This window comes from Mastigoproctus giganteus, chromosome 4 (assembly GCF_048544385.1).
Source record: "Mastigoproctus giganteus isolate SK-2022 chromosome 4, ASM4854438v1, whole genome shotgun sequence".
Lineage (NCBI taxonomy): Eukaryota > Metazoa > Arthropoda > Arachnida > Uropygi > Thelyphonidae > Mastigoproctus > Mastigoproctus giganteus.
Genome location: NC_143578.1, coordinates 120,014,455 through 120,037,534, shown reverse-complemented (window position 1 = coordinate 120,037,534; position 23,080 = coordinate 120,014,455). Strand labels below are relative to the sequence as shown.

Here is a 23,080-nt window from a genome sequence, read left to right as displayed (position 1 = left end):
TCATCCAGAATTAAATTACTGATTTAAGTTTCCACAGTATGGGTCATCTTCCAGGTTCTCCCTCCCTCATTTAAATTCCACTGCCCATGAAATAGGAAAGGCATCCTTCCGCAGTTTTGTAAACATATTTCTTTTGAATTGCTTGTGACATTGGTCCCTTTTTTCCCCATGTATTGGATGATTGCACAAGAACCGATTTTGTCCATCTTTCCTGATTCACACAATTTTGTTGACTTCAGGACCTGTAATTGAAAAAAAGATGTTATTGAAACTGCATAAAACTTGGTGAGTTATATTTGCAGTGTTATACATTAAGTACAGAAATTTAAAATTGTACCACTACCCTTTCATACTCGGCCCACAAACTTCAAATGCCCCTGTTATATAGAGTTTGTGTGGAAGAGTACAAGCTATTCTCTCTGTTATGTGTAACTTTTAAACCCTTTATTTATTTATTTTTTTTTGTATGTGTAAGTGCAAAGCATCAGTTTCATTTAACAATGTAGTAGTAGAAGAGACATTTGATGTAAGAAAACAAGATTATACAGCATCAGCCAAAAAAATAAAAAAAACATTTCACACATCATCCCCTCAAAAATTTTGTCCAGTTCCTCCTTGAATTTATTTAAGCTATAAACTTCCACAACAACAGATGGAAGTTTGTTCCAGCAATCAACTACTCTCTGGCTAAAGGCACACATCTGTTCTACCTCTGTCTTTCCTTAATTTGAATTTATACCCCCTCAGGTTTGTAATCTGAGCAAGAGAAAGAATCCCATCAGAATTGAGCCTGCTCAGTCCATTCAAGGCCTTATCACCTCAAGCTTAGTCTCTAGATGCTGCAATTTGCAGAACTTAAGCCTGATAAGAGGACCCCTTCATTCCTCTCACTAATCTTGTTGCCCTTCTCTGTACTCACTCAAGCAACTCTACAGCCTTCCTAAAATGAGAATTCCAGACCTGTACGCAGTACTCGAGGTGTGGCCTCACCATTGTCTTGAGTACTGGATGGACCTTAAATTAGATGAAAATTATGAAAATGCTGCAGAAATATGCCAGTTCAAGAAATGTTTTGGACAAAAACCACTCACAGTAAAGACCATAAAGCAAATTGTGAAGAAGCTTGATGAAGTGGGAACTTCATTGCAAAACATTTCATAGTCGACCTCATATCTCAAAGACATCTGCCAATTGGGAAATTTTAAGAGAGGACATTGAAAGAAATAAAAAAATAAATAAAAAAAAAAACTCAAAGAAAGAGAAGTCTGAAACTTAAAATACATAAAACAAGCTTAACACATTCCCTACCCTCTATATTTGAGGGAATGCATTAAATGTTCTGTAATTTTCACTGTTTAGAAATAACATCATCCCAGAAATTCATAAATAATAGTTGAAATGTAAAACTCTCCAGTTCATAGCTAAAAGCAAACACTTACTTTTGAGCTGAGTAGTAAATTGAAATAAAGCTCAAAATTTTATCAAAATTTTATTCCATGTACAAAAATTAACCTCAAGACAAGAAAAAAAACAAATAAAAATGTGTACCAAGCTTTAAACAGAAACAAAGCTTTGTTGCTAATACGGTAGACTTTCAGAATAACTGCACTTTCGGGGATTCCATATGCCATTATTTTGATTTTTCCCTTATCTAGAAAGTTTTATTTTTAATATATTTAATGCAGAAATAATGAGACTAAATAAGAAATAGAGAGATTAAGAATGCAATTTTATTAACTGAACATAAAAAACATAAACATATTGATGATCCAATGTTATATTCTGCCATTAATACACTCCTATTTACACCCCTTCTATTTTCGATTGTTATATCAAGTTTGTCACTAAGCTTTAATGGTCTTCTTTTCTTCTCTGTATGAGGTTTATTAACTTTAGGAGCCATAATGAGGGGTTTTTAATTAAAAATAAATGTAAAACAGCGGTATAATCCGTGATATCAGTACAGAATTCATGTTGAAAACGGCAAATTTAAACAAAGTAATCATGTGACTTGCCAGTGTGTGTGTGTGTGTGTGTGTGTGTGTGTGTGTTTTTCCCCAGCACTGCGAGACATCTGTGTGTATGTAAACATCCAATCTCAATGTGCCGTTATTTGGGGTGCTATTATTTTGGCAGTCTATTGTACCTCAGAGTTCGATCAGCATGGGATGATATCCGACAGAATCAAACAATTAATTGCACGTGCCTTCACTTTTACATCACCCATATGCTCACTGCTTAAGACTGGCCACCTACATCAATGAGCCAAAACATTATGACCAGCGAGTCATTATGCAAATTGAATTGAAGCAACTGCAGGTGAACTATGGCACATGTACGAGTCAGGACATGGTATAAAAAACACCTGATACTGAGCTTCGTTAATCAGTATTACTCTTGTTCGTCAGATGGGAAAGGCAGCTGACTTAAGCGAGTTTGACAAAGGCCAAATTGTAATGACCAGACAACTGGGTCAGAGCATATCTGAAATTGCACAGCTGGTGGGATGCTCGCGGTCATCTGTGGTTAGTACCTACCGAAAGTGGTCTGATGAGGGAAAACCCATGAACTGCCGCCGAAGTGTTGGATGACCATGGCTCATTGATGCTCGAGGTGAGTGAAGGCTCTCCCGGATGGTATGTGGCAACAAAAGGACGATTATTGGACAAATATCCAGTAATGCCAAAACATTATGACCAGCGAGTTATGCAAATTGCAGCAACTGCAGGTTAAGTACGGCACATGTACAAGTCAGGACACAGTATAAAAAGCACCTAATACTGAGCTTCGTTAATCAATGTTACTCTTGTTCTTCAGATGGGAAAGGCAGCTGACTTAAGCGAGTTTGACAAAGGCCAAATTGTAATGGCCAGACAACTGGGTCAGAGCATATCTGAAATTGCACGGCTGGTGGGATGCTCACGGTCAGCTGTGGTTAGTACCTACCAAAAGTGGTCCGAGGAGTGAAAACCCACGAACTGCCGGCGAAGTGTTGGACGACCACGGCTCATTGATGCTTGAGGTGAGTGAAGGTTCTCCCGGATGGTACGTGGCAACAAAAGGGCGATTGTGGCAAAACTAGCCAGTAATTGGAATGCTGCTGATGGGAGTAATGTGTCACAACACACGGTACATCAAACTCTGTTGAAAATGGGACTGCGTAGCCACAGGCCGCTCTGAGTGCCCATTCTAACCACGGTTCACCGCGACAGTGCCTACAATGGGCACACGAGCATCGAAGCTGGAACTTGAGTGATTGGAAGAAGGTCGTCTGGTCCAATGAATCACGTTTCCTGTTGCACCATGTGGATGGCCGGGTATGTGTGCCTCATTTACCTGGGCAAGTGATGGTGCCTGGATGCACCGTGGACAAAAACAAGCCTGTGGCGGCTGTGTCATGCTTTGGGCAATGTTCTGCTGGAATACCCTGAGTCCAGTCATCTGTGTGCCGGGTACTCTGACATCTACCACCTACCTAAACATCATTGCTACCAGGTACACCCTTTCATGGCAACAATCTTCCCCTCTGGCGGTGCCGTCTTTCAGCAGAATAATGTGCCTTGCCACACCGCCCGGATCGTTCAAGACTGGTTCGCGGAACATGAGGAAGACTTCCAGGTTTTGCCCTGGCCTCCAAATTCCCCAGACATCAATCCCATTGAGCATCTGTGGTTTGTGCTGGAACAGCAACTCTGATCTGCAGCATCTCAACCATGGACCTTACAGGAGTTAAAGGATCTGCTGGTTATGTGTTGGTACCAGATACTACAAGACACATTTAGAAATCTTGTAGCATTCATGCTTCCCCGGGTACGAGCTGTTTTGGCCGCACATGGAGGACCAACATCATATTAGGTAAGTGGTCATAATGTTTTGGCTCATCGTTGGATATGCATTATGGCGCTGGGCAATTTTTCAAAGCTTATATGCATCAGATAAAAGCTTATATGCATCAGATCACTGCATCAGATGCAGTGAACATGTTAAACAGAATCATAAAGGAACTTAAATACAAGGTTTATCATCCCATGCTACTATAATCTTCGAATGAGGACAACCCAGACAGAAGACTGCAATTTGCTGAATGGTTTTTGGCCATGATCCCTTATCTGAAATTTGAAAAGCTCTGATAATCAAAAGTTATTTTGTGGCATGGCATTCGTGTGCACAACATGACCCAAGCAGGTGAGAGACATCAGTTGCATTTTACATTGTCTACATCGCCACATTATGACAATGATTAATTAGTGAAAGTTTCAAATATTTATTAAATACTGATTTTAGAGAATTGTACATTTGTGTCTTTTCTAAAATTTAAAAATTTTGGCGATAAAAAATATTTTTATTAATTATAAAACTTTAATGTTTTCAACATTAGACAAAAATAAGTAACAAAGATTATTTTTAATATAAATAGTAATTTATAAATTCTTGAATGACACTAATATACATAATTAAGAAATATATATGTTAACAATATCTTATCAAAGATCACAAATGAATAAAATTTGAAAATGTTTGTTTCCTGTCCGTGTGCTTATACTGCCTCGCATGTGTAAATACATTAAGCAAGTTGATGTAGCATAGTAGTAGTAGTGGCATGTGATGCAAGAAAGCAAGTGTATGAGCTTATGCAGCATCAGCCAAAAAAAAAAAAAAAAAAAAAAATCACACCAGTTCCTCCTTAAATTTATTCAACCTATCAACTTCCACAACGACAGATGGAAGTTTGTTCCAGCAATTAACCACCCGCTGGCTAAAGGCAAACTTCCGCACATCTATTCTACATCTGTCCTTTCTTAATTTGAATTTATGCCCCCATAGGTTCGTAATCTGAACAAGTGGAAGGATCCCATCAGAATTCAGCGTGCTCAACCTGATAGCATGATCAGTTGTCTCAGCATTACTACCAGTCGCGTTCATCTGCTACTCTGATTTTTTTGCGATTGTGGATTTAATTGCACTGTAAAAATGTCAAAAAGAGCTGCAGATAGCCCTATGGATAAAAGTAAGAAGAAAAGGATGCATTTCTCATTATAGATAGTGCAGAAAGCGGAGTTATTGTAGTCTTGATTGTGGCTTGTCTTTATGGTATCTTACCGAAGAATATGATGTGGGAACTACCACCATATATAACTTAAAGAAACAAAAAGATGATTTGTTGAAGTTTTATGCTGACAGTGATGACCATAAACTAACAAAAAATAGGAAAACTGCATAAAACTGGATAAAAATGAAAATTTTGACTGTGCTGAAAGAATGGAATGAAGAATGTGGAATGAATATTCCACTATCTCTGGAAGGAAAACATATGAATGAATATGTTTTCCTTCCAGAGGTAGCCAGAATATACTATGAAGAACTGAACATTGAAGGTGAGTGAATATTCAGAAGGTTGTCTGCAGAAATTTAAGAAGCATCATGATGTTAAATATCTGAAAATCTGGGGTGAATAATGTCCTGCTGATCGTGAAGCAGCTGAAAATTGCATTGATGAATTTGCCAAAATAATATCTGATGAAAACTTTGGTTCTGAGCAAAATTACAATGCTGTTAAAACATCTCTTTACTGGTGCTATGTTCCTATAAAAATGCTAACATGGCTGATGAGAGAGCACTAACAGGTGTTAAAGATGCCAAGGACAGGTTGACTGTTCTTGTGTGTGCCAATACTTGTGGCACACACACACACACACCCAAGTTAAAGTTGGCAGTGATTGGAAAAAGACAACATCCAAGATGTTTGGAAGGTGTATATAACTTGCTTGTACATTATTATGCTGACAAAAAAGCATGGACAACCAGAGAAATATTTTCTGACTGGTTCAATAACCACTTTGTAAAAGTGGTACAACTCCCTGCAGGCAAGCTGGATTGGAAGAAAATTGTATAATTTTATTGTCTCTAGACACATCCCCCCCCCCCATTGAAATTTTTGTGAAAAGTAATGTTTTCAGCATTTACTTTTTAACCAATGTGACATCTTTAATACAGCCTTGTGACCAAGGAATTTTATGCTCCATGTAGAGCCAATAAAAAGGCATTTTTTTTTTAACTGTATGCTTAATGCAGTTAACAGAGGTAGGAATCCAAGGCATCCTGAAAGAGTTCAGTGTTAAGGATGTCACATATACAGTTGCTAATGCTTGGAGCAATGTTAATAAACCAACATTAACAAATGCTTGGCAGGGACTTTGATCTGCAACAATGTTTGATGAAGATGAACCTGCAGATGACGACTTTGAAGAGTGTCACTAAGGAAAAGAAGATGATATCATACCTCTTTAGTTATGCCAAAGGTTTATCATATGAAAGTGTATATAAGATAGAGAAAGCTAACATTGAAGAAGTGCTGAACATTGATAATGATGCACCTGTTGTGCATTCATTGAGCGACGGGATAATTGCTGAAATGGTGTTAAATCAAGTTTAGTATGAGGATAATAGCAATGATGATTCATTGTGAACACAGGTGAAAATATGTGATCAGTTAATTGATGGTCTTGAAACAATGTGTATTTATCAGTGAGCAAGAGATTATGGTAGTTTACTCAATTAAAGAGAGACTGCTTAGACATAAAACAATGTTAATGAGACAGATAACACTGGAAGAAGTCTTTAAAAAGGTCAATTGTTGTAGAGCTGCTTCACTACTTGTGAACTCTGTTCCTGGCCCATCTTCAGATGTCTGACTCCAAGCTGATGCTGACAATGACAACATGCACTCTCTTCAAGTTCCTTAAGCCAGATGTAATGTACCTTTACTGTGGGTGTATAAGCAGGTTTAGCTTAGCTTGTATGTTTGAAGTTTCATCAAATGTTTTCCTTGCAAATAAACTGTACTAGAATATTAATGGTCTATATTTATTCCATTATTTCATTTACTAAATTATTACTGCACAAATAAACTGTAACACTATTTATGGTCTTTATCCCACTCAGTGTGAATATCCATAAGGTTTGTTGTAGAAATATTAATGTTTGCTTATGGGGTGCTGCCAGAGATCCTGCTAGGCTGTAACAGTAATGTCTGATTGCATCACATCCTGTCACTTGAAATCGAAAAATTTCACCTACATACAGTACGTAAAGCAAACGTGTTGCCATTTCTAAATTGTATAATATAGAGAAAATCTTGTCTGTCTTTTTAAACATAACATTATATTGCATCTGACACCTTAATATATCATTAGTGAAAAGTTTAGGAATATTACTGAAGTACATTTGATGTACTTCAGTAAGATTCAAATTATTCTGAAATATACAGTAAATCCCTGAGTTACATAAATTCAGATTTACGTCAAAATTTTTTCACTCAAAATTTTTTTTTTTTTAGGATCGTAAAATTTAAAACAGTAAAAAAAAAAAAAAAAATAAGCAATCAATAACAACGAACACGGCATGCATGAATTGCACAAGTGAGATACAGAGTAACAAATTTACAAAGATTAAAAAATAGAAATGAAGAGAAGATTCTGAAATTTTATGTTTTTTATATTACAGATTTCAGTGAAGGGGGATACACATTTCACTATAATAATGTATAAACCCACAGAATTCCAGCTTTTGGTAATATCGCAAATGCAATAAGATCAAGTTTACTACTCATTTTTAAAAGATTACACTAACAGAAAAGCCCAATAAACCAGAAACTGCAAATTGTTTTTATTGTTTTATGATGGTGACCTTCAGAAATGTGCTTTAGTAAAATATGAACATGTGAGCTCGCATGAGGTGATAATAGTGTTTCTGCCTTAACCCTATGAAGTTCTTTACAGAAAATTTCATTTGACCGTTATCATGGTGCTGACTAGGAGAATAGGTGACAGTGGTACTAGTAAATATACCAAGAAAAGGAAAACGATTGATTTGGATCAGAAAATTGAAACAATAAGGACGTATGAAAATGGTCAAATATTAACAAGTATCATGCGGAATTTAGATTTGTCAGTGTCGACAGTGAGCACAATAATAAAAGACAGACAGAATATGAGAAGCGGTGAAGGAATCGGCACCGACAAAGTCAACTATAATAACCAAGGCTACGAAATATATATCAGTTTTTACAGCACAATAATATGTGTTCATTTTTACTTTTATGTTTTCTTTTCTTATGTGCTACTCCACCACTGTCTCCAGATAAAGTTTTTAATTGAACTAATTAAAAATATATAACTAATATATAAAAAAAAATATATAACTATTTTTCTTCATTCTTCTGAGGATATAACGTGGTTTTTGTAATTTTGGCATATCAGGAATATAGTAGCAATATTTTATTATTCATTCCTGGGTTATGTAAAACTCGACTTATGCAAGAAGTCCTGGAACGTATCTCTTATGTATGTCAGGGACTTACTGTAGATACATCATAGTTAACCCATAAATTTTAACTACGTATGTAGTGTAAAAGGCATCGTTTTAATTGTATCTCATATTGTGGGTGCCTTCACAATGAGATAGCTGGTATTGCACTACTTAAAATAAATAACGCTTCTCTACTAGAGAAGACTACTGTTATTTTTTTTTTTTTTTTTTTCAGAGGATACCACCACCCAGACGATCGTTTCGAAGCTAGTGGGCTTCATCATCAGTTTTAATTGTATCTCATACTGTGGGTGCCTTCACAACGAGATAGCTGATATTGCACTACTTCAAATAAATAACGCTTCTCTAGTAGAGAAGACTACTGTTATTTATTTTCGGAGGGTACCACCACCCAGACCATCATTTCGAAGTTAGTGGGCTTCATCATCAGTGGGCAGGCAGGTACCCTGGTAATGCAACATGCCATCACAGTAGCAAAGTTATTTCCACAATATGAGAGATGCCAAAGGGTGTTGGTAATAATGTATTAGAAAACGAAATGCACAAGGCATGTGCATTATGTGTGAAGGCACGCACAATATGAGATAGAATTAAAACGATGCCTTTTACACTACATACGTAGTTTAAATTTATGGGTTAACTATGGTGCATCTACACTGATATTATATAGTTAATTACCTGTAAGGAATTATGCCTTGTGCATTTCGTTTTCTAATACCTTAAAAATAATGTATAAACTATATTTTTCAAATAACTTATACATATTTGCATCAGTAGTTATTCAAAATGTTTTCCTTACTTATGGACAACCCTGTATATATACATTTATTTAAATAAATCAGTAATTTTCATCTATTAAAAAAAAAAGAAAAATATGAGACAAGATAAATCAAATCAAATGAAATGAGAAGATGAGATGAATGGAGATGAAAAAAAGATGGGAAACATTTTAATTTTTTCAGCATAGTTCCTCCACTTGTTTTTTATAGACATCACATTATTGTTTTCGAATCAAAAAACAACAGTGTTGTTCAATATAATGTAAATCTGTATCTAGAGTGTTTTTGACCTGGATATGATTCATTCCCTTCGTGTTTAGAACCATCTGTTTCTGTGATGTATGATTCTGTGATCCATATGATTTATGCATAGTCTGTAATTTGATTTTCCAACCATCATAAATTTGTTGGAAAAACACTGTTGTGTCTTTTTGCTGTAAATCTTTGCAACCATCAATTTAAAAAAACCAAAAAAAAACCAAAAAACAGTTTATTGGCTAATAAACTATGTTCTTTATTATCTTATAGTTTGGGACAAAGTTTTCTCCAGGATTTAGTAAATGTTGAACTTGGAATTTTGTTCCTTGCTAATGTTATATTGTAAACAGATCTTTGATATTGATGACTTTTAGTGAATATTATAAGACCTATATTGGTGTCTTCTGTTTTTTTTATAAAATTGGACTCAAACTTTTGGCTGTGTCATCTTTTTGGACTCTAGAACTACTTGATCGATAAGCTGGATAAAGGGTGTTATTTTCCATGATAAAAATAAGGCTTTTATGTGTCCTTCTTTTGAGTTCCTCATAATTAGGACGTCAAGGAGCATTATCCAGAAAGAGAACAGCCTTTTCGGGTTAAGTTTATTTTCTTAAAGTGTTTCTTTACAGAAGAAATACAATTTCATGGGGTAAAAATTATTCTTTGAATAATGCAGAGTCCATCCATGTTGATTTTTGTGAGTGGTAGTAATATTTATATATTTTGAAAATTCTAGAATTAGTTAATTTATCAAAAACTGAAAGTGAAAATTTGTGAGTTATAGTTGCATTGCTGCAGGTATCTATCTTGATTGTCTCTCTCTCTTTTTGGATTTTTTGTATCCTGGTACTGCAGATGTTCCACTTTTTTTACCATAATTTTTGATTGTGACATCTTATAATTTAGAACTATTTCATCCATATTGTAGAGAAAAATTGATTTGAAAAATTGTATCAAATCAATTTTTCTCTGTTGATAAGTAAGCTTAAATCTCCTATAAATTTTTGAGCAGCATGCTGATCAATGGATAATCTCTGCCTGCTAATACTCAATATACAAGGGGCGATCATTTAATTTGCAGACTGGTGCAAAATTTTATGTTTATTGCATGAACTTTCCATAATTGCCCCTAGAGATGCAGATGCTCTCCCTGATTGCTACTGAGCAAACTGTGTGTGCATGCCAGTACTTGTCAAGCTAGTGTTTAGCCGCTTGTCACTGACGATCATTCTGAGGCAAGTATCATGTTGGACATACAGATTGAACGGTGATATATGATTCGTTATTATGTCAGACAGGGCTTAAATGCATCAGAAACAGTTAAAGAGATGAATGAAGCTTATGGTAATGAGTGTCTTGGTAGGACAGCCATATTTAAATGGCACAAGCAATTGAGTGAAGGCCGTGAGTCTGTTGCAGATAATGCAAGACTTGGTCAGCCTTTCTCCTCAACAACTCCTGAGCAAATAGCAAAAGCTCAGGAAATCTTGGATGAAAACAGGCAAATTACACTTTTTGAATTAACTGTTAGAATGTCCATTTCATACGGTAGTGCTCACAATATTGTGAAAGATTACCCGAAAATGTCGCGAATTTGTGCCTGCTGGATTCCACATAATTTGACTCCAGAACAAAAACAGCGAAGAATACTTGTGCAAAGAAATGATTGATCATTTTGAAACACATGGTCAAAACTTAAATCGAATAGTGACTTGTGATGAAACTTGGATTTTTCACTATGATCCAGAGACAAAACAACAGTCGAGTGAGTAGAGGCATTCTGATTCACCAATACCTAAGAAATTTCGAGCTTCTCATTCATCTGACAAACAAGCAATTCTTGTTTTGTTTTTTTACGTAAAAAGCATTCTTATTACACATTTTGTGCCTTGTAGAACAGCTATGAATAAGGAAGCATACTCTGCGGTTCTCAGAGTCTGCTTCCTGTTCATGAGAAATGTCAAGAACTTTCCGGTGTGAAGTGGTTTCTCCATCAAGACAATGCCAGGCTCCATATGGCTAACATTGTGTAGACACATCATTGCCACATCCCCTTTATTCACTGGACTTAGTCCTGTGTGATTTCTTCCTGTTTCCACATCTGGAGAAAGCTCTGAAAGGCAAGTGTTTTGCGTTCAACAACAATGCTTGCAGAGCCACAACAAAAGAACTTCGCAGTCTTTCGAAAAATGGCTTGCAAGAAACATTTAATGCATAAGTATGACAGTGGCAAAAGTGTGTAAAGTTCAAAGGAAAGTATTTCGAGATGGAGAAATCCACAGTAGATTCATACAATGAAAATTAAGATAAGATCTTGCACCAGTCCACAAATTAAATGATCACCCCTTGTATATTAATACCATGACATAACTTTCTGCATTGTCAATCTTTTGATGAATGATTGGAGTTTCGTGTTTTAATTCTTGCATAAACCACATCTATAATGCAGTGTTTCCCAAACTTTTTTAGTCAAGGAACACTTTTCATCTCACAATATATTTACGGAACTCTTTTCATCTCACAACATATTCATGAAACACTTATGAAACACAAGTTTAGTGGGAGCTAAAGAACTGTTTGTTAATATTTTGTTATATATGACACACTTGCATCAGGAGCATCTTTATTTCCAACACATGTAAAGCTGAAATTCAAATAACTCTCATCATAGTTTCGTTTTGGTCTTTTTATTAGTTGGTTCCTGTTTTTTCACTTCGGATTTTTGGGGAACAAAATGCTGTGATTGTTCATCCTCACTTTGAAGTGTGACAATATTGTGTTCATTTTCATTGACCACAGTTGCAATACTAAAAGCATTTGCTTTTTGTTTTAAAGTTACTTTTTTCAACCACAAATCCATGGTTATTTATTTTAATAATAATATTTTGAAATACTAATAATTATCAAAAAGAACAAATTTATACAAGGAAGTGAGTTTAGCTATGATATCGGGTCGCTTCCCCTCTCCTTCAACCTGCATACCCAAGACTAAATCGCATAACAATGGCATATTAGATAATTACATTGCTACTTTTTTGTAGATGTCATTACCTCTCTGCATACTTCTCTATGCAAAAGCCCTCCAAAATAAAGTGTTCATGGTCTATTTGATTATTAGTCTATGCCAGAATATTAATAACCAAAAAAAAAATTATGTTAAAAATTATAATGATACAAAAGTGGTGTTATATTTTATTTTTTTTTAATTATTAATTACGATTTCTCATGGAACACAGGTTGAGAAACGCTGCCATAATGCATTGTTTGCTATCTCTAATTTTGGTTTATTTAAAATGGAAGGAGAACTTAACAATTTTTGTGAAACAAACAGTAGACAATCTTCTGGATTTTTTTTTCCTCAATCTTTTACAGATGTCTTTCTGACACCTAATTCAACAGCAATTTTTAAGGACTCATTTTTATGAAGTATTTCCAGAGCATCTAACTTAGTTTTCATAGAAGCAACAACTTTCTTTTCTTGCCCATATATCATTAATTTATGTACTGTAATTACAATAAATAATCTTACTTGTGAAACATGGTTTGGAACACAAACACAGTGGACCTCTCAGGAAACACAACTCAATGGGTAGGCTTGGTATCCTACACCAATCACAAGCATATGAACCAGTGCCCATGGCACACTGTAGTGTGCTGCAGGCATCAAACTATATGATTTTAAGAGAGCATCAGTTAAGCTTAGTTAAGTGGAGGTAGGTTAAGAGATCATCTATTGTACATATTTATCACTTTTACAGTTTAAACCTAATACATTTTATACACAGTAAAAAAAATACAATACACTTATAAAAAAGATGTACAATTTAAAAAAGTTGTATGGATCATTTCCTTAGTACACTTCATCCAGTAGTAGTAGTCATGCCAACATACATTGAGTATGTTGTTTTCGGTATGCGCAATTAAGTTTACAGACGATCAGGTAATCCTTGCAGGTAGCCCAAGAATGTTATCCAATATGCTAAAACAATTAACCAAGAAAGTTAAGAAATATGAAATGAAGATTAATACAAATAAAATAAAGATTATGATGATAAGTAAAAAACAATTTCACATTGAAATTGATGGTGAAAAAATAGAGCAGGTTACAAAATTTAAATATCTAGGACAGATTATAATGTAAGATACATCCTGCCACAATGAAATTGGTTCAAGAATTGCAATGGCAAAACAAGCATTTAGAGGTAAAATCTCTTTACTAAGCCAAAGAAATATGTCACTAGATCTAAGAAAAAGAATTATGAAAACATATATTTGGTCAATTGCATTGTATTCAGCAGAGACATGGACATTAAACAAAACCAGTTTGAAAAATCTAGAGACGTTTGAAATATGGTGCTGGTGGAGAATGGAAAAGATTAGCTAAACAGAAAAAATGAGTTAACTTGATGTTACAATGTGTAGAAAGAAAGAGAACTGCTAAGAAGAAATAGAAGACAATGGCTACAATGGATCAGACACACCCTGAGGCATAGAGGAATGCTACTGGATGTGCTAGAAGGCAAAATACTAGAAAAAAAGAAAAACAAGGAAGACCAAGAAATACCATCATAAATGCAATTCTGAAGGAAACTTGGGCTTCACCTAGCACAAGACAGCGAGAAATTGAGACAGCTCATCAAAAGGGCAAACCAGCCGAAAGGCTGATACACTGAAGAATTAGGAGTAACAACAACGAAAATGCACTAACTAATGTCATAGTTTGAATTTTGCATAGTTCTGAGGCTATCTGCCCTAAAATATTATTAGTCCTTTGGCCTCTCTCATATTGTGTAAATAAGTCACAACTGGGTTGTCTACCCTTATATCTCTCAGTACCTACCCAATCAGAAACCAGATAGCTTCAAAACAGTAACATAAGTAAAATAAGTAACAGTCGCCTCCACTAATGAAGAAGTGCTAGTGTGGAGTATAAAATGTGGAGTATAAGGAGGGCAACTCGTGAAGGGCAAGAAAGCAAGCTTGTATAGCATCAGCCAAAAAAAAACAATTTCACACATCCATTCCCTCTAAACATTTCTCCAGTTCCTCCTTGAATTTATTTAAGCTGTCAACTTCCACAACGACAGATGGAAATTTGTTCCAGCAATCAACTACCCGCTGGCTAAAGGCAAATTTCCACACATCTATTCTATAACTGTCTTTCCTCAGTTTGAATTTATGTCCCTTCAGATTCATAATCAGAACAAGAGGAAGAATCACATCAGAATTGAGCCTGCTCAATCCATTCAAGGCCTTATACACCTCAATCAGATCACCTCGCAGGGGCCTAGTCTCCAGATGCTGCAATTTGCATAACTTAAGCCTTTCTTTGTAAGACTATCCTTTCATTCCCCTCACCAATCTCGTTGCCCTACTCTGTAATTGCTCAATCAACTCTATATCCTTCCTAAAATGAGACCTCCAGACCTGTACTCAAGGCGTGGCCTGACCACTGCCTTATACAAAGGGATAAACATAGCCTTTCACCTACTGGCAAAATTCCTGTATATAATTTATAATATCCCATGACCTGCTCTGGCAGCTGGTGTGCACTGCTCAGAAAATTTCATATCTGACTGCACAGTTACTCTTGGGTCTTTTTCATTTTCTACAAGCCTAAGTGTAGTATCACACAGTTGGTACATTTCTTTGGGGTTACTTTTACCCATATGCAGTATTGCATTTGTCAGTGTTAAACTTCAGTTGCCCCATTTGCCCAACTTTTCTAGATCCTGTTGAAGTAGCACACTGCCATTACTGTCATTAACAACCCTTCTAACCTTAGTATCATCTGCAAACTTGGATATTAAGCCTGATATACCTTTATCAATGTCATTGATAAATATACAAAACAACAGTAGGCCCAAGCCGACCGGGCTAGTCGAGTGGGTAAAGTACCTGCCTGGCAACCCAAAGGTCGCGGGTTCGATTCCCGCCTCGGGCTTGGATCAAAGTACTGCAAAAACCTTGGGAGGTGCAATATGGCCACAGAAGCCGATGCGCCAACAACTACCAAATCAAAAAAAAAAAAGTAGGCCCAACACCGAACCCTGGGGGACACCACTAATAACATTAGTCCACGAAGAGCAGTGTCCATTGATTACCACTCTGTCTTCTCCCACTTAACCATTGTAGCAGCTTGCCCTTAATATCATACTGTTCCCAGTTTATACAGTAGTCTTCCATATGCAACAGTGTCAACGCTTTCCTGAAATCCAAGTATATGATATCAGAATTATTTTTTGCATCCAGTTCCTTTGTAACCACATCATAGTATCCAATTGAATTTGTCGGACAAAGACTTTCCCTTAACAAACCCATGTGGTGTCTGAATTATTACTGCAGTCTTGTCTAGATGATCCTGCAATGCATTTTTAACCAGTGGCTCCATTATTTTCCCCGATATTACAATAATGATGCCACTGTACAAACTTTGGTTTGTCTAAAAAATTCAACTATGTAGTAATGATGTAAATGCATTAACCAGTGTCATAGTTTGAGGCTTTCTGCCTTAAAATATTAGTAATTCTAGAATATTCAATAATATTCTAGACCTAGTCATCACCCATGGCAGATGACATTCTAAGGCTAACAGTACAAGAACAATTAGCAGGGAATCATCACAGAGTTCAAAGTTGGATGATGAGGGGAAGGAGAGAGAGAGAGAGTTAGCAGTTGTTAAAGGCAAAGGAATGAGTTTTAATTTCAGGAAAGGAGATTAGGACAGCTTAAGGTGCTACATGGCCTCTATCAATTGGCGAACTAGCACACAGAGCAGTTGTACATTAGTTGTTTCTTTGAACAGTTGTTTCTTTGATTATGGTATACCTTTCAAGCTATATTCACAGAAGCCTTGAATGCATATATGCCATTAAAAAATACAGCAAGAGGAGGATTCTGAGATGGATGAATAATAAACTAGCCAGTTTAATAGAGCAAAAAAAGATACCTTGGAAAAGTTCCAGAACAATAATAAGTACCGAAGTCTATAACAGCTACAAATTGATCTGTAGTACCACAGAAAGGGTTAAGCTGGCAAAGCTGAATTATGAGAAATCACTGGCTAAGAAAGCAAAAAGCATAGTGGAGTTTCTCACATGTGAGTACAGAGGAGAAGAATGAATCAGATTAGCTGAAAGGCTTAGATAACCTAATGTTGCAGTTGAATTGAACAGGTACTTTGCATCAACAGTTACAGAAGAAAGACCTTTTCTGGTGAGGGGAAACTGTGAGTGAAGCTGTAAAGCATGAAATTAGTGATATTGAAATTTTAGATTATTTATTAGTAATATTGTAAGTCTAAAAGCAAGTAAGACTCCTAGAGTTGACAGCATATACCAGTAATTTTGAGGTATACAGCAAGAGAGTGTATTGAATAATTAAGGTTAATTATGAGGCATCACTGAACTCAGGAGAGAGTATTGCTAACACATAAAGGTGGGTCTAAGAGTGAAGAGGCTTAGACTGGATTGCAGGAAGTTTTCTTTTAGCCAGCGAGTTATTAATTACCGGAATAAGTTGCCATCCTAGGTGGTTGAGGCTAGACTTAGGAAATTCAGAGATTAACTAACTAGATACCTACGTGAGGAGGGAATCAAATAGATATTTTATTATATTATATTATTCATTTTTTTTTTTGGCTGGGACTTCCTTGCATTATATGGCTAATACTATCCCAATTACAGTACATGCCTAAAATATATGCCTACTTTTTAGAAACATGTCCAGTATCTGGGCTCACAATAGAGAAACTTTGTTTCAGTTATGCATATTTCACAACTCACAAAATCAACATATTTTCTTTACCTTTGAGGTTGCAAGTTGAAAAATTAGTACTGCTCTAGTCTACCAGAAAGCTACAGATACTGGAGTAGTCCTAAACTTTCATTCTAATTATCTAAGTGGTATCTAATTAGGAATTCTCATTAGCCTCAGGATACATGATCCAAAGTCAGAAACCAAATCTCTCCCAGATTAAATATAACCTCACAAAAATTACTTTTACCCTCTTACATTCATGAACAGTGTTGGAGAAGCCAATAAAAAGTTCCCCCCCCCTCACATATCACTTTTCAAAGTTTGCCACAACGTGGCTTGTATAAGTCCTAATTGCTTTGTTCTACCACAATGATAAATAAATAAATAATGAAAAGATTATTTAGGTGCCTTTTATTTGACTAACAAAATTTCAAGTGATTTTAACTCAACTAGAAGGTATTTTCAGATTTCAGATTTTTTACAAACTTTTCTTTATTATTAATCTTCCAATACTCTCCTAAAGTTCGGCAGCAGGATTTTGAATTACCCTCTGTATATTTTTCTCTGTTTTTTTTAATCACTACTCCTATTAATCTTTATTGCTCTATATTTCTTTGTCACTCAGAAGTTTTCTTGGTTTCTATTTTTACTTTTGTTTTCATAATCCACCTTTCTTCTCAGAAGTTACTTTTGTTAACTTCTAAGAAGTTAACAAAGGTAACTTCCCTTGTCAGTATTTTGTTTTGAGATTTTAATATTGTATCTATATTATGATATCCAGCACTACTAGCTGACTGTCAGGAGGAAGAAGTAACTCACTTTGAAACACTGGAGTTTGCAATTACTAAAACCATATTTTAATTTTAGTATGGTGATGGTGTGCTTTATTATATCTTATTTGAGTTCTTTATTGTGAACATATTTCAATGTTCACAATATTACAATCTCAGTGAACTCTCTGAGATAGCAATCTACTCTGGAGTTCTCAGAGAGTGTGTTGTGGTTTAGATGCTTATCACATTTTTGAAAATATTTGAATTCGTATTCTTAAAGGAGTTTTCATGTGAGGAATGGTGTTCTGGAGGGGTCTCATGTGAGCCCCTTAAAAAAAAAAAAAAAAAAAAAATTTATGTTGATAAAATTTAACACTACTTTTAACTGAAGCTGACTCTCAGATGAGTCTTCTTGAGCGAGTCCTTGCTGTAGTTAGTCAGTGTCAGTCATGTGTAGGTTATTCCAGGTTTTTCATCCTCAAAATATGTGGGCCAGCATGAGTGCACACCTTTTCTGGCACATTTTACACACACACTTGGTGTCAACATCTACTCTGCATTTCTAGTCCAAATATATATTTCATAAATATTAATGTCTTGTTGAGATTATAATAATTCTGTATTATTAGAAGTGTTGGAATTAACAAAAGAAGTTATTATTTCACTGGGACTTTTCTTAAACAGTATATTTTGTAAATTTATAGTGCCATATTTAATTGTTCTGGCTTTCTGATTAATAATAACATGATATTAATTAATTAATATTAAAAAAATAGCTCACCTGAATCCTCAGCATTTTACTTTTTTTGAATCTTATAGTGTCACATGCATGATATCTACACTTAATGAAAGCAATGTTTGCTTTCAGTTGCTGAATTATAAATGTTCATAGTCTTCTGCAAATGCAGTAGACATTAAAATGTTAAGCATAATGACCAGGAATGAGGGAACTTCATTTGATTCATATTTTTCATTAAATTAGTGTCAGCAAAAGCAGTGGTATACATCAAATGTAAATTTAGCTTTATTTTCTTGTATGCCTATCTTAGAAAACAACTTGTCATTTACTGTTTTCTATGTATAAAGTATGCCCAAAAAGTTACTTAGCATTGTTAAATGACCATATCTTCTGAATAGAGAAACTGACATCCTCATGTACAGCAAATTGTACCAGCATGTACTAGGTTGCTATAAATAGCTGGTAGTACCTATATTACCAAAATGCAGTATCAGTAATTATGCTAATCCCTCCATACAGCAGAGAGCTGATAGACATTTTGAGGCTATTATCAGCAGGACCCTCCAAAGCATGTTTCTTGGAGTAATTATTTGGACTGCTGATTGTGGAGTTCCATAAAGGATATTAAATATAATTTGTCAGCATTACACTAAAATAATTATAATTATTGCAGAATGCATGTTTGGATTGTGTCAAAGAGGGATGTTGATAACTTTGTTTTGATAAAAGAAGTTGTACAAATTTGCTAATTTTTTGAACTGCCAGAACTTTTTTTTTTATTATGACTTCAAAACTTAAAAGATTTTTGTCCCCATATCGCCAAAAAAAAAAAAAAATTCAAGAATATCAGCAAATATTCTTGCACCCTTTCTATTTAAGTGTATCCCATCCCTGTAGAAGCAATCTCTCCTGTTAACATTCCCATTCCTAATATGGCATATACTTTTGAAAATTCAAAATGCATCTCTCTGGTCACTAATCCCATCATGTTACATTATTGTATACTAATTTAAAGTGTGGCTCTCCTCAGCCAAGAGTTATGGACATTTAAGAAGTGTAAAGTAGCTTTCTGGTCTTTATATATCATTGTAGTCTGATTGGCCTTTTTTCTGCCTCTCCCCTCCCTCCCTCTCTCTCTCAGGTAGAAATTGTGGAAGAGGAAGATTAAAATAAAAATGAACTAAAGAAATTTATTCTAGAAAGATGTATATTGAGATTTGCCTGTGTTCTTTGAGTATTAAATTCAGAAAGTATTAAATTCGTCTTGGTGTGATTTATAAAATTCAGTAATTCATTTTAACATATCATTAGGAACAGTTGAGATTGATGGACTTTTAAAGGGTTAATATAAATTCTCAGCTATCTAGAATTATGGACTGTTGTTCTTGAGAAAATCTGTGAAGATAGCCAGCATTACAATCAACATTACAATCAACATTAATCTTTAAAAAAAATTAATTTCATCTGGTCCAACCCTAAGTCCAACCTTACCTTAAATTCACATAAGCTCACTAGTTATACAATATTGGGTGATAATTTGTTCCGCAAATGACTCTTAGCTTAGAAAGACTTCTTATATTCGGTATTTAACTGTACCTCCTTAATTTTAGTACATATTCTCCAGTTTGCATCACCTGAAAAAGGGTAGAGGATGAAACACGATGTCCCCATTAATTTACTCAATCCTTTCAAAGTTTGAGATATTTCACTCAAGTCCCCACCCAGATAGTTGTTCTTGAGGCTTTACAACCAACGAAACTGAAATTTCTCTCTGTATAGTGGAATACTTCATTATATCAGTAACCGACCTTGTTGCTCATCTCTGCAGATCCACATCCTTCGTGAAGTAGGATCTTCAGCCCTCTATACAATATTTCAAGTGTGGCTTAACCAAGGATTATATAATAATTACCCCTTTATCCTACTAAGAGAATTTGATAAATAAAAGATGTCTGGTCCTGGCAATAAAAATAGTTTGTTATTTGGTTTTTAGGAGCATTAGCAACTAAGGCCATATTGCTCCGGGATATGCGGCGGTCATTCCCTGACCTTTCCGCATCCTCCGTATTTGGTGGTGACGGGCTTGAACCCGGGTCTAATCAAGAAGCGTGTGCTACGCACTGCTGCTCCTTCCCACCTGGCTACGGAGGCGCCTAATAAAAATAGAATAATATCTGTATATTTAAAAGACATGCCAAATGATTGCTGAAAATGCATCTCTGAAAATCAGGTTGTTGTAAATTTCAGCAAATGGAAACTACTGAAAGCCAACTATAATAAAAACTAAGAAAACAAAAAAATAAATACAGGTATATCTTGACTTATGTAATTTATGCATTCCTGGAAATTGTCACATAAGATGAAAATGAATATCTTGAAAATCGCATTTCCTTGGAAAAAAGTGTAATAAAGCTGGATTATGTTCTGAACTCACTATTGAACTTTTTTTATATAACAGATAAGTCTCTTCATATTAATGTTCTGTGAGAATTTTAAATTAAAATAAATTATAATGACATACAAAACAATTTAGCACACATATAATGAAGGAATGCACTCACACTGCATTAAAGAAAAGAAACTTGATAGGATAGTGTTTACAGAAAAAAATTACTTACATTACAAATATATACAATTATTCTCAGTGTATTATATACATGACTGAAGGAATAAAGGAGAACTAGGTCATAAGTTGGTGTACATTACATAATACTATGGCTGTTAATTGGAAGTTTTTCCATATCTTTTCTTTCAAATTTGGCTGAGTTGTGGAGGAAGCATGGCTCGGCATAGTATCCAAAAACCACAAAAAATTATGAGGTTACAGAAAGTTATAACACTAGCCTGCTTTTCAGATTATGAATGGGCTAGTGCAGTGGTTTTCAACCTTTTTTTTAATAACAGCACCCGTAAGTAATTTATTTTATTTTTGTGGCACCCCTACTCAATTTTTTCCCTGTTTTAATATATATATATATATATATACACAAGTAGTTCTCGACTTTACGAGTTAATTCGTTCCTAGTGCTCGCTCGTAAAGTGGGAATTTATTTCCCATAGATATAAGGTTAAAATAGGGGTTACATTCTCAACAATGAAATGAGTTAGCTAATTAATTATATTTAAACAATGATTGATTTATCCAAAGAAATGAAAACGTAGCCTATAAAATCAAGCAAATCATAATAATAGAGAAATTATATATGACTTTCAAATGTTAAAGAATGTTTATTCTTCATCATCATCATCATCGACTAAATGCACACTCATTGATCACTCATTATTGGCTCGGCATTCGTTGGTTTGTTGCACAAGGAGTTGTCTTCTTCAGAAATGTTTCAAGAGGCATTTGTTTCCAAGATAATCTTCTCTTTTAATTATAAATTTCACGATTGCATGCATAAGCATTTTTTAACAGCACACACAAATTGCAACTAATACGATTCTCGTAGAATAATAAGTTTACGAAGCTTAAAAAAAAAAAAAGGAATGAAGAGAAGATTCTGAAAATTTATTTACAATTTTTATACAATTGAAGATTTCAGTAAAGGGGAAACATTTCGCCATAATAACGTAAAAACCACACAATTCCAGCTATCGGTATTTTCACAAATGCAAGATCGAGTTTACTACCCATTTATAATTGCTTGCAGTAACAGAAAAGCCCAATAAACTGGAAAGTGCAAATTGTTTTTATTGTTTTATGGTCGTGATCTCCAAAAATGTGCTTTAGAAAAATATCACAAAGGCGTTAAAATTGATTCTTATAATGGAACGTATGATAACAATGAAAGTGTAGTGCATTTTAATGATTTGAATTGGTAACATACAATTTACAAACCATGCTCATGACCTTTTATATGGCCTTAAGGCCATGCTCGTGACCTTAATAATGACATTTTAGAGAGATAAATAGCTTAGTTATACAGTGAAAATTTCAACTTCCGAGATCTTGAAACGAATTACCAAAAAACAATGTGTTAATGGGTTCACATTATGATATTTTAACGATACGATAGTGTCTCTTGAACTGATTAATATCGTAAAGCGGGGTACACTGTATTGTATAACTACGCACGTGATTTGGAATGCAGTATTTATGAATGTTTAACATTCATTTTTTGCAATTAATGTTCATGTTTTCGATTTTGTTGATACTTGGGGGGAAAAAACTCGTAAAGCGAGAACTGCCTGTATATAATTTTAAAAAAATGTTATATGATGGTTATTACAATAATATAACTATAAACAAAATTACAATTCATAATACAAATTTTATATATAGCCGGGTGGGTAAAGTGCCTGCCTGGCAACCCAAAGGTCGCGGGTTCGATTCCCGCCTCGGCTTGGATCAATGTACTGCAAAAACCTTGGGAGGTGCATTATGGCCACAGAAGCCTATGCGCCAACAACTACCAAAAACAAAAAAAAAACAAATTTTA

At 34.9% G+C, this 23,080-nt stretch overlaps 1 protein-coding gene across 2 annotated transcripts in view; it reads left to right on the top strand.

Annotated features, from left to right (window-relative positions):
* The window catches only part of LOC150087024 (metaxin-1-like), a 132,348-nt gene extending 112,488 nt beyond the window's left edge, over window positions 1-19,860 (top strand). For both annotated transcript variants that reach the window (XM_090371753.1, XM_090371752.1), the window contains exon 9: window positions 19,780-19,860. In XM_090371753.1, coding sequence (XP_090227879.1) covers window positions 19,780-19,806 — 27 coding nt within the window. In that variant the 3' untranslated portion in view covers window positions 19,807-19,860. The remainder of the gene's footprint in view (window positions 1-19,779) is intronic.
* The last annotated feature ends 3,220 nt before the right edge of the window (window positions 19,861-23,080 follow it).